The following is a 12540-nucleotide window of genomic DNA, read 5'->3' as shown; positions in this document are numbered from 1 at the left end:
AGCTGTTTTTTTCTATTTTTTAAAATTTTATTTAGTTATTTTTCAAGTACAGTTTTTTGTCTATTTCTCCCATCCCAGCCCCCCTGCCCCATCTCCCCATCTCCATCCCATTTCCCCATCCCCAGTCCTCATCCCTGTGTCTTTCATACTTGTTCCTCAAAATCCCTCCCCATTTTTCCCCTTAAATTCCCTTCCCTCTCCCCTCTGGTCACTGCCCACTTGTTCTCTATTTCAGTGTCTTTTTTTAAATTCTGTTTGCTTGTTTGTTTTGTTGTTTAGCTTCCTGTTAAAGGTGAGATCATTATGCTGAGTGAAATAGGAAAGACAAATACCATATGATCATCATTACTTTTTGAAATAGGTTTTCTATCCCTTGCTTTTCCTCTTCTCCTTCTGGTATCTCTACTATTTGGGTAGTATTATGTTTCATATTCTCTTGAATTTCTGTTAGCCCCTCCTCATTCTTTCTGAGTCTCTTTTCCTTTTCTTGCTTTTTCTGGGTGCTTTTTTCTACCTTATCCTCCAGCTTGCTGATCCAATCCTCTGCTTCACTGAGCCTGCTTTAGATTCCTTCTACTGTGTTCTTCAGTTCAGAAATTGTATTCTTCATTTTCTCTTGGTCCTTGTTGATAGTTTCTATTTCCTTTTCATGTTGCTATAGTTTGAAGTGAGTTCAATGTAGTTTCTCGATAGTTTTTGATAATTCTCTGTGAGCTCATTCGACTTCCCTATAACTATTCCTTTGAGGTCAATATCAGATAGTTGAGTTGCCTCTATTTTCTTTCACATTCTCTCTGAGGCTTCTTCCTTTCCTTTCATTTGTGATCGTTTCTTTGTCTTCCCATTGTTTGTGAGACTCTTCTTGTAGCCTCTCCTTCTTAAATTGATCTGTTCTGGGTCCTTGGGTTTATAGTGTGAACTTCTGTGGTAGAAGACCTGTGAGATTCAGTGGTGCAGTCTCCTTGATCTCCTGAGCTTGCTGGTCTTGGGCTGCTGTTTATGTTGCCTCTCTGTATATCTTTGCATTTTAATTGTTGTGGTTTTTTTTGGTGGGTTTTTCCCTCCAACTGGTGAACTGAGTTAGGTCACTCCATCCACCACATCTTTTATTCTGTTGTGTAGGTGTGGACAGGTTGCGTTGAAACTAGTTCTTCTGTGTGTATGAAATGTTGAGGCCTCTCATTATTGTTCAATTGTTTGTTCTGGGGAATTTCTCTACCATTTAGTTATATTTCCAGATAGGTCCTGGGTTGAGGTTAGTGTGTCTTCTACTCCCTCCTTCACTTTTTTCTGTTGTTATCTGTTGGTGGTTTCTTTGTTGGTATGTTTCCTCTTTCAGCAGGTATCCTGGTGTACACAGCTCCAACCTACTCTTTTTGTGATCAGTTGAAGGGGGAAGGCAAAATGGTTTAAGACAGTGGGAGTGTATTCTGTGGTATTTAAAATACCAACCCATAAAGAAGGTATCGGAGATTCTTTAGATATGTATAGTGTTTACATATCCAAATGTAAACAGTATATGGGGGTTATGTAAAGTGTTTGGGTATGTAAAGTGTTTACATATCCAAATTTCATTACCATGAAATTTCCCCCAATTAGCCACTTTTAGAAAGGATGGAAAAAAGATAAGACTCTTGCTAGCGGGTGAGGGGAGGATTGTGAGTTGGATCTAGAATTCAGTGAGCTTGTGAGAGGTCAGATTATGAGGTAAAGTGAGAGTAAAGATAGAAAATAGGTGTAGTGTGTAAGAGAATAGTTTACCACAACAGTAATCAAGTTATGGAAATAGTGAAGTGAGCTAAGATCCGAGAGGGGTGTTGTGTAGTATTTACAATTGTATTGAACAGCATTTATTTACAATAGTAATGGAACAACAATTATATGACAGAATACATGTGATCTGAATAACAAGAATAGGAAGTACAAGACCTAGAGAAATGTGCTATTGAAACACAAATGAAGTGAAAGACAGAAAATTAAAAATACTCTATGAAAGAGCAAACAAGGCAGACCAGTCAAGTCATGCAATTGAAAAAACCAAGTGAAGGAAATTTAACAGGAAGAAGAGATATTGAAAATAATACTAATAAAATGAATGATGTACATATAAGGAAAAATAATAATACAAATATACAATAACTCGCCACTTCTCTGGAGTAGCAAGTTAAATTTGTCTCACTGTCTCAGGTGTTGGGATGTCCCCTCTTTCAGTCCAACTCTGGTTCTTTCGCAGCTCCAGGTTTTATTATCTCACTTGTGAGAATAATAAACAAAAAAAAAGAAAAGGAGGAAAAATGAAGAAAAAAGGAAGAAAGGAAAAATTTTGAAAAAGACAGAAGGAAAGAAGGAAGGAGGAATTTTTTTAAAAGGCCTCCTGCTGGCTTTAAACAAGCCAAGCCAGTTCTGCTGGTCTTCCTGGCTGCATCAGGCTGAAGGAGATTGGATGCCCTTTTCTCCCCTCCTGTGGTTTTGCAGCGATGGGGGCCAGGCCTGAGCCACACTCTTTGCAGCTGTCCAGCCTTCAGCCCAGTTCCTCAGTTCACTGCCAGGGCCCTCAGGGCCCTTCTGAGCCTAACCTATGACTTCAGTCCACCAGTTGTGCTATCCTTGAGGTGCATCAATTAGGGGCACCTCACACACCACCTTCTCACTCTTTGCTGTCTAAATGCTAGGGACTCTCAGAGACTCTTCAGAGTAGTCAGCCCCCACACTAGATTAAGTCTCTCTGGGGATAACTGACACCTTGAGCCCTGCTGCTCCCCTCTGCAGAGGTGTCTCCACCTTCCTCTTAGAGCCAGTTGGCCCTGCAGGGTGAAGGCTCTGGTCATGGCTGCCATTGAGGATGCTGGTACAGGGTGATGGGGTGGGGCACAAGGTGCCTCTGGGCAGCAGGGTCAGGCACCGTCATTCTTGGGCTTTGGGCAAGAGGTCCCGGCCTCTGCTGCTCCACTCAGAACATAGTGGCCAGGAGGTGGTGTTGGACGCATACCAGCCTCCAATACTAATATGGCAGCTGCAATGGCATGGGGGGTGGCTGGGCTGGTGGTGCACCACTGGGTTCACAGGCACAGTTGGGTGCCTTTCACCACTGCAGCTGGGGCTAGGAATATAGTTGGCAACCTGACAGCGGAAGTGGGCCCACAGGTGAGGCTGCAGAGGCCACAAGGGTACAGCCAGGGGAGCTGCAGGCGGCTACTGTGGGATAATTCCCCAAGCAGCCACTGAATGCTTTATTTTCCTTTTTCTTTTGGAAAATTTTTTATTATTCAACTCTGCCACTCTAAACAAACACCTGGCCTCCCACACAGCCCAACTCTCCAAGCAGACTTGGGACTATCTGCGTCAGGGGCCATCACAGACCAACTCTTCCCTGCCCCCATCCACAGTTTCAGTGGGTGCACACTGCCCCTTTGTGTTTCCCACTTCATCCCTATTCCCCCTAGCCACTCCAAGCATCCAGGTCTATCCTGGTGCTGCTCAAACCTTGTTTAGTCGGGGAGGAGGATGTTGACTGACTCCCTCCAAAGAATCCTGCATCAGACCCAGAGGGTGCCAGGTCTGGGGCTGCAGCTGCCTTGTTCCCTGAGCTGGTACCAGAAACTTTAATACCCAAAACACTCTCCTTAGCATCTGTTTTTTCAATGTCCTCTATAGATTAGCCTCCAATCTTCCTCTCTGCTGGGATACCACTGGCTGTTCAGTCTGCTCCTCAGAAGATCAGCCAGGTTTTCCATCTGTGCATAGGGGAAGTGGACTCTGCTCCCACCTAACTCACCACCATCTTCCCTCCTTGTTCATTTCACTTGTAAAAGACTGAGGGTCCCAAGGGAAAGAAGACAGAAGCAGTGAATGCCTCAGTGCCACCTGTCCCCATTGTTTACAGAAACTCCCACCTAGAACCCCAAGGACAGAGGCCTCTCAATACCCTAGTCTTTTCTCTATCTTCTCCCTCAGGAACTCCCATTCCTACCTCCAGGCCATTGGGGATGTGAAAAACCTCTTTTTTTCTCGAGTGAGAAGTTTCTTCTACCAGAATGACATCATCTATGGGCTGACTCCCGAGGGCCGCTGGAACCACAGGGCCTGCCAGCTCGCCCATCAGCACACAGGTTAGATTCACCTCCTGGGCTGCTCCTGTCCCTCATCAGGCACATCCCAAAGGGACTGGCCCTGACCCTCAGAAAGTGCCCACTGGTGCTCTTCGGGAAATGCAAATACCCACACTGGGTACTCTCCTGGTGCAAGGCTTGGGAACCAATGTGTTAGAGTGCCAGAGCTTGTGCTGGGATTGACCCGTGTCACCATACTGGTGATGTCACCCCCTGCAAGTGGCATTCAAGCAGACCCTACTCCATGGGTGTGCTGTTGAGCAGAGGCCTGACTTCCAATCAGGTGGTGATGGACCTCTCCCACCTGATGTGTACCCCTACTCCCACACTCATTCTGACTCATGGCACCCAGACTAGAACAGGGCAAGGGCATGTGGGTCTTCTGTTAGCTGCTCCTTCTGGACATCTAAAGCCCTGAGCCCTGCCCGGGGACCACTGTTCTGTGACAGAGCGAGTGATCAAGTTGAGGAAGGCACATCTGCAAGAGGAGGGAGAAATGGAGGAGGTCAGAAGAAAGAGGCACTTGGACTTCCTGGACATTCTCCTCTTTGCCAGAGTGAGTGTTTGTAGGAGGGGCCAGAGGCTTTACCCAAAGGGCATAAGAAGGAAAGAACCCCGCACTCTCGCTGTGCCTTCCCAGATGGAGAATGGGAGCTGCTTGCCTGACAAGGACATCCGTGCCGAGGTGGACACATTCATGTTTGAGGGCCATGACACCACAGCCAGTGGCATCTCCTGGATCCTCTACTCTCTGGCTGCACACCCCGAGCATCAGCACAGGTGCCGCAAGGAGATCCAGAGCCTCCTGGGAGGTGGCACCTCCATCACCTGGTGAGCACTCGAGAGATGAGAGAGCCCTATTCACTCAGCTAGACAAGATGCCCAGGTCTGCTTGGGTCCTGCCTGCCCTCAGATAGGGCTGCCTTCATTTCAGGGATCAGCTGGATCAGATGCCCTATACCACCATGTGCATCAAGGAGGCACTGCGACTCTATCCACCTGTACCATTTATTGGAAGAGAGCTCAGCAAGCCAATCACCTTCCCTGATGGACGCTCCTTACCCAGAGGTCTGAACTTCACCACATTCACTAACCTGGGTACTCTGCACCAACACATAGCAAATGAGGTCCAGGTGTCCTAGGGTAATCCTGACCTCTCTGGTCTTGTTTCTTCATCATTAAGTGTAAACTTACTTTGTAGTTTATATTAGGAATATAAAATGGCTGTCATACAGTTTGACGACAACACTAGCCCCCATTTCTAATCAGAGAATGAATCACATCAGTACATTTACCTCACTAGGGTCCATCTCAGTTCTGACATCTCACATAAGTGAAATCCAAAGCTGCTATCATTCTCAAGTCTAGCATCTTATTGCATTTAGAATCCATGGTTTGATGATGCCACAGTAATTCCATTTGATGGTTTGATGGCACTAATGTTCTATGATTCCAACACTCCATTCTCCAGTCCCAGCTCCAAGTTGTAACACTCTGAGGCAATTTTGTCTGCGTTCTCATGTCTAGTTGAATATCCTCTGTATTTGATGTAATGTGTGCGTAATTCCTCTGTGACAAATGCAAATCATTCTAGACATACCAGATAACATAAGAATGACTCAGTCCATGGCATTTTCTTCACAAGGAGATGTTAGACTCTAAATGCAGCTTCCAGAATTTCACTCTAAAACTCTACTTTTCTTCAACGTGAGATTTGCCTCAACAACCATACATGGGGAAGGGGTACATGTGGTTTCTTTCCTCTGGGGTCTGGGCAGAGAAGGAAGACCAGCAAATCCACTGCCATGAGTCAGGTGGTCCAGTCTCCCAGGAGCCCTCAGATTGGTGGCAGAGAGCAGATGTTGATCAGCTCTGAGATCCCGTCATGGTGGAGGCCACCTCAAGGTTCACCTTTGGTCTGAATCCCAACCCTGACACATTCTAGCTATGATCATAGGCAATGTGTTCAGCCTCTTTGAGCTCAGGTGCCTTATCTTAACAATGGGAACAAGAGTGCCCTCCTTGGAGGGATGTAATTAAGACTGAATGATTTAATGGATAATCCCCAAAGGCCCATTAAGGGCACCTAAGAAATATGAGATTTATCTTGAGTTGCTCCAGAAAGTAAGCCTTCAGTTCTGTCTGGCTTCTCAGTCGTGGGACATGGTTATGTACTCTTAGTGTGTGCATGTGAGCTTTGCCAAGTCCACCCTCTGGTATTGCAATAGGATCATTCCACTCTGACACTCACTACAACTCCCAAGTTTTGGGGAACTTACTGGTCCCCTACTGCCATGTGTATGATCAGTCTTCTTTGTTTTCCCTGCCATATAGGAATCAAAGTCTCCCTTTCTTTGTATGGTCTTCACCACAATCCGAAGGTGTGGCCCAATCCAGAGGTAGGATGGCTGTGGGAGGAAGGTTGGCTTGATTTCTCTAGGTCAATACCTCCTCCTCTATCCAGCCCCAGGAGTCCTGTGCCCTCTTGCATTGGAAGGAGGGGCTTGACCCTCCCTGTCCTGACCCTGGTCCTCTCTCTGCAGGTGTTTGACCCTTCCCGTTTTGCACCAGGTTCTGATCTACACAGCCATGCTTTCCTGCCCTTCTCAGGAGGATCCAGGTGAGCCATCATGTACTTGGGGATGGCCCACCACCACATGGGGACCCTGAAGTTTGTGAACTACTTTCATATGTGGTGCCCAAACATATGCCTTTGTATGCTGGTGTGTTGTGTAGGTGGCACTTGTCTATATGCACAGAACAACCATGACATAGCAGGCCACCACACACACACTTTACCCACTGACTTTCTCCCAAGCACTTGATTGTCCTTAAGTTTATGATTTTTGCCAATGTTGGACTATGTAGACAGTGGAACTATGGTATATAAATCCCATATCATACATAGGATCTTTCCAACTGAACCAAGCTGTTATGCTTATGTGAATATTACTATGCAGTAAAGCCTTTGCTGGGATAGGCAGCAAAAACAGAGAGGCTTGTATTGGTCTCAAACTCTTCAAACAGTTCCTTTTCCTATTTGCCACCTACAAATCAGTGTCAGCTGTTCTTCTAAACTTCAGTTATTCTGGTGTCTTTCTCACTTCAGGAATACAACTTCTCAAAGGTAAAATTTTTCATAAAAATTAAGCTTCCACTCGCTTTTATTCATTACCAGTACACTTAAAAACAGAATTTCCCCTCTCTTCTCACAGGGCAGGGCAGCCAATGCTTCACTTATATCACTGATATGCCACTCACTCTATCTGCAATATTTGTTTGTGTTCCAATTCCCAGCCACCTCCCTCTCCTGATGGTTCAAGCCCTGTTCATAAATGGTGCAGAGCGAGGTGTTTTACACCAATGTATGCCTTCTTGCTTTTGCAATCTACCCCCACAAAAGATTAACTGCACATTAACATTCACATAAGCAGACTGCTTTTCCAGTTGACAGAATTGTTTATGCAAATGGGATTATTTCCGGAACCCCCACATCTACACTGCCCAGTGTTTAGCAAAAAGCATAAAACTAAGAACAACCATTCCTTTTGAGAGAAAATTCACGATTTTGTATATGGCACACAACATTTGAAAGGTTCCTGGTGTGTAAAATACAAAGCATCCTTGAAATAGCTGGTGAGCTGGACAATTACACTCCAGAAGGGCTGCTGTTGGAAAATCTGCAGATTAAAGAAAACTTCCTGTAATATAGTAATGTCTTTAACCTTTGTACTTGACTCAGCAACAAGCTTTTTTGTGAATTCTTCAAATGTTGAATCAACTTGTACAGAATAGGCTCTGAACAAATCCTTGCAGGGGTTGATTGGCTCTAATCTTTGCTTTCTCCCAGGATTGAGTCTTTTCCTCCTAGACCATGGCTGCAAGTCATATGCCTGCCACTAGAGGACAGGCGAGCCCTAGGAAGCTCAATTCCTAGTTCAGAACTTGTATTTTTCTTTTTTCCAATTTTAATTTACTTTTACACTCAATTAACTTCATTCAAGTATACATGTTTTCTTAAGTCTGTCTTTGTGTACAAAGTCTTGTGCCACGAGATGGGAAAGACACTGTTCCTGCCCCCAGGTGTTCCCAGTCAAGAAACAAGCCATCTCCTGAAGACACTTCATTCATTCCTTCTTTCCTTCACTCACTCATTCACTCAGTGAGCAGAGTGTTGAATGTTCTGTTTTCTGCACTATCCTAGGCATTGGACTGTGATGTGTCCTTCAAATAAAACACTAATGGTGCCTTGGGGGTCTAGAAAAGAAGAGGTACAGGCAGTGAAGGTGTGAAGGTTATGTCCTTGGACTTAACCTTGAGCATGTGGCAGGCAGAGGTGGAGGGAGGGCCTGTCTGTGATTCAACCACATGAGCTCACTTAGGAAGTGAAGCTGGACAAGTGAGAGGTGAGTGAAGCAACAGTCCATGAAGGATTAATGCCAGATGAAGCACTTGGACATGTTGTCCCTATGATGGGGGCATGGAAGGGACTTCAGTGCACAGGGGGAGGGGATTCAGGAGACAGAGAAGTGCAGGTGTGGGGACTGATGAATGTCAAGGAGGGACATTTCTGCAGTAGGACAGAAAGGCTACAGAAGCTGGTGGACTGAAGAGACAACGGAGTGGCAGGAGTCTGGACCATGGATTGGGAAGCAGGTGGTGCAACTGGTTGAATGTCGCTAATCCCTGGTTGCCCCTGCAGCTTCCTCATTGCCAGTTGGATTTCCTTACACAAACCTGTCTCTCATTCTCTGTGAGGATGAAGATCCTGACATCCCCCTATATAGTGAGGACCTAAGAGTATGACCCACCCCACTCCATATCATACCCTGACCTGGCTTCCACATTGTGAAATTAGAAACTGGTTGTGGTAGGAGAAAACAAATTAATAACTTTTCAATCATTCATTTGACTTCACTTGGTGGATTAGGGCAATGACCTTCCCCTCTTAGGATTTCATGCCTCCTACAGAAGTAGGAGTTAGAAGCTATGCCTAATACAGAGATAGGGTTTGTCAAAGTTCAAGTACAGAATGTGAAACAAGACCAGAGGGATAGAAGTGGGCGTGTCCTAAAAACAAAGGGGATTGGATTAAGTCACATCAAATGCCCTGTTTCTTTTTTTTTAATTTTTTAAAATTTTATTTAGTTATTTTTCAAGTACAGTTTTTTTGTCTATTTTTCCCATCCCAGCCTCCCCCGCCCCTTGCTCCCCACCTCCCTCCCATTTCCACCCCCCCTTAGTTCTCGTCCCTGTGTCCTTCCTATTTGTTCCTCCAAATCCCTCCCCCTTTTTCCCCTTAACTTCCCTTCCTTCTCCCCTCTGGTCACTATCCCCTTGTTCTCTATTTCAGTGTCTTTTCTTTTTTTCTGCTTGCTTGTTTGTTTTGTTGTTTAGCTTCCTGTTAAAGGTGAGATCATATGGTATTTGTCTTTCAGCACCTGGCCTATTTCACTCAGCATGCTTTCCAGTTCCATCCATGTTGTTGCAAAAGGTAGTAGCTCCTTCTTTCTCTCTGCAGCATAGAATTCCATTGTGTATATGTACCACAATTTTTGGATCCATTCATTTACTGATGGGCACCTAGGTTGCTTCCAACTCTTGGCTATTGTAAATTGTGCTGCTATGAACATTGTGGTGCATAGGTTCTTTGATATTGATGTTTTAGGATTCTTAGGATATAATCCCAGCACTGGAATCGCTGGGTCAATAGGCAGGTCGATTTTTATTTTTCTGAGAAAATTCCATACTGTTTTCCATAATGGTTGTACCAGTCTGCAATCACACCAACAGTGAACTAAGGACCCCTTTTCCCCACAACCTCTCCAACATTTGTTGTTTGTTGCTTTGTTTATGATAGCCATCCTGACTGGTGTAAAGTGGTATCTCATTGTGGTTTTAATTTGCATCTCTCTGATAGCTAACGATATTGAGCATCTCTTCATGTGTCTCTGAATGTTCTGTATGTCCTCCTTGGAGAAGTGTCTGTTCAAGTCCTTTTCCCATTTTTTAATTGGGTTGGGTGTCTTCCTAGAGTGGAGTCGTGTAAGTTCTTTGTATATTTTGGAGATTAAACCTTTGTCTGAGGTATCATTGGCAAATATGCTTTCCCATACAGTTGGTTGTCTTGCTAATTTAACAATGTTTTCTTTAGCCACGCAGAAGCTTTTTATTTTGATGAGATCCCATTTGTTTATTCTTTCCTTTACATTCCTTGCTCTAGGGGACATATCAGTAAAGAAGTTGCTGCGTGAAATAGCTGAGATTTTCTTGCCAATGTTTTCCTCTAGGACTTTAGTGGTGTCACAACTTACATTTAAGTCTTTTATCCACCTTGAATTTATTTTGGTGTATGGTGTAAGTCTGTGCTCAAGTTTCATTTTTTTGCACGTAGCTGTCCAGTTCTCCCAACAGCATTTGTTGAAGAGGCTATCTTTACTCCATTTTATGTTACTGCCCCCTTTGTCGAATATTAATTGACTGTAGAGAGTTGGGTTGATTTCTGGGCTCTCTGTTCTGTTCCATTGGTCTATGTGCCTGTTTTTATGCGAGTACCAGGCTGTTTTGATTACAGTGGCCTTGTAATACAGTTTGATATCAGGTATTGTGATCCCCCCTACTTTGTTCTTCTTTCTCAAAAGAGCAGCTGCTATTTGGGCTCGTTTATGGTTCCATATAAATTTTCGAAGTGTTTGTTCTATGTCTGTGAAATATGCCATTGGTACTTTATTAGGTATTGCATTGAATCTGTATATTGCTTTGGGTAGTATGGACATTTTGATGATGTTAATTCTTCCAATCCATGAACAAGGTATATGTTTCCATTTGTTTGTGTCTTCCTTGATTTCGTTCTTCAGGGCTGTGTAGTTTTCTGCATACAGGTTTTTTACCTCCTTAGTTAGGTTTCTTCCCAGATATTTTATTTTTCTTTTTGCTATATCAAATGGGATTTTTTTCTTTATTTCTGCTTCTGCTGATTCACTGTTGGTATACAAAAATGCCTTTGATTTCTGGATATTGACTTTGTAACCAGCTGTTTTGCCAAACTCATTAATTAGTTTGAGCAGTTTTTGGGTAGAGTCTATAGGATTTTCCATGTACACTATCATGTCATCTGCAAACAGTGACAGTTTTGCTTCCTCCTTTCCTATTTGGATGCCTTTTATTTCCTTTTCTTGCCTGATGGCTGTGGCTATAACTTCCAATACTATATTGAATAGAAGTGGTGAAAGTGGACAACCTTGTCTTGTTCCTGATCTTAGTGGAAAAGCTTTTAGTTTTTTCGCATTGAGTATGATATTGGCTGTACGTCTCTCATATATGGCCTTTATTATTTTGAGAAATGCTCCCTGTATTCCCACTTTGCTGAGTGTTTTTATCATAAATGGGTGTTGTACCTTATCAAAAGCTTTTTCCGCATCTATTGATATGATCATGTGGTTTTTGTCTTTGCTTTTGTTTATGTGATGTATTACATTTACTGATTTGCGAATATTGAACCATCCTTGCATCCCTGGGATGAATCCCACTTGATCATGGTGTATGATTTTTTTGATATATTGTTGGATGCGATTTGTCGATATTTTGTTGAAGATTTTAGCATCTATGTTCATCAGCGATATTGGCCTGAAGTTTTCTTTCTTTGTTGTGTCTCTATCTTGTTTTGGAATTAAGATGATGCTGGCTTCATAAAAAGAATTTGGGAGTTTTCCATACTTCTGGATTTTTTGGAATAGTCTGTGGAGAATAGGGGTTAGCTCTTCCTTAAATGCTTTGTAGAATTCTCCTGTGAAACCATCTGGTCCGGGGCTTTTGTGTGATGGGAGTTTTTTGATTACTGCTTCAATTTCTTTTGCTGTTATTGGTGTATTTAGATTTTCTGCTTCTTTTTCACTGAGTTTTGGAAGATTGTATTTTTCTAGAAATGTGTCCATTTCCCCTAGGTTTTCAAATTTCTTGGCATACAGTTCTTCTTAGTAATTTCTTACAATCCCTTCTATTTCAGTGGTATCAGTTGTAATCTCTCCTTTTTCATTTCTGATTGTGTTTATTTGTGTCCTCTCTCTTCTTTTCTTGATGAGCCTACTTTAAGGCTTGTCTATTTTGTTTATCTTCTCAAAGAACCAACTCCTGGATTCATTGATCCTTAAAATTGTGCTTTTGGTTTCTACGTCATTTAACTCTGCTCTAATCTTGGTTATTTCCTTCCTTCTGCTTGCTCTGGGCTGTCTTTGTTGTTGTTCCTTGAGTTCTTGTAGGCGTAGGGTTAGGTTGTTTGTTTGAAATATTTCTATTTTCTTTAGGTAGGCCTGTATTGCTATAAACTTCCCTCTCAGGACTGCCTTCGCTGTGTCCAATAAGTTTTGGGTTGTTGTGAGATCATTTTCATTTGTTTCCAGAAAGTGCTTGATTTCTTCCCTAATTTCATTCT

The 12540-nt window shown here is 43.3% G+C and overlaps 1 protein-coding gene across 2 annotated transcripts in view; it reads left to right on the top strand.

Moving 5' to 3' along the window:
* Positions 1–12540, top strand: part of LOC119054461 (cytochrome P450 4A11) — a 64561-nt gene that overhangs the window by 48027 nt on the left and 3994 nt on the right. For both annotated transcript variants that reach the window (XM_053673454.1, XM_053673453.1), the window contains exons 6-11: positions 3955–4109; positions 4559–4665; positions 4750–4940; positions 5044–5177; positions 6444–6508; positions 6653–6729. In XM_053673454.1, the coding sequence (XP_053529429.1) occupies positions 3955–4109; positions 4559–4665; positions 4750–4940; positions 5044–5177; positions 6444–6508; positions 6653–6729 (729 nt within the window). The remainder of the gene's footprint in view (positions 1–3954; positions 4110–4558; positions 4666–4749; positions 4941–5043; positions 5178–6443; positions 6509–6652; positions 6730–12540) is intronic.

This window comes from Artibeus jamaicensis, unplaced genomic scaffold (assembly GCF_021234435.1).
Source record: "Artibeus jamaicensis isolate MK-2021 breed Jamaican fruit bat unplaced genomic scaffold, CSHL_Jam_final contig_866, whole genome shotgun sequence".
NCBI classification, from domain to species: Eukaryota; Metazoa; Chordata; class Mammalia; order Chiroptera; family Phyllostomidae; genus Artibeus; species Artibeus jamaicensis.
The sequence above is the reverse complement of the archived record's forward strand: the minus strand, read 5'-3'. Positions and strand labels throughout refer to the sequence as shown.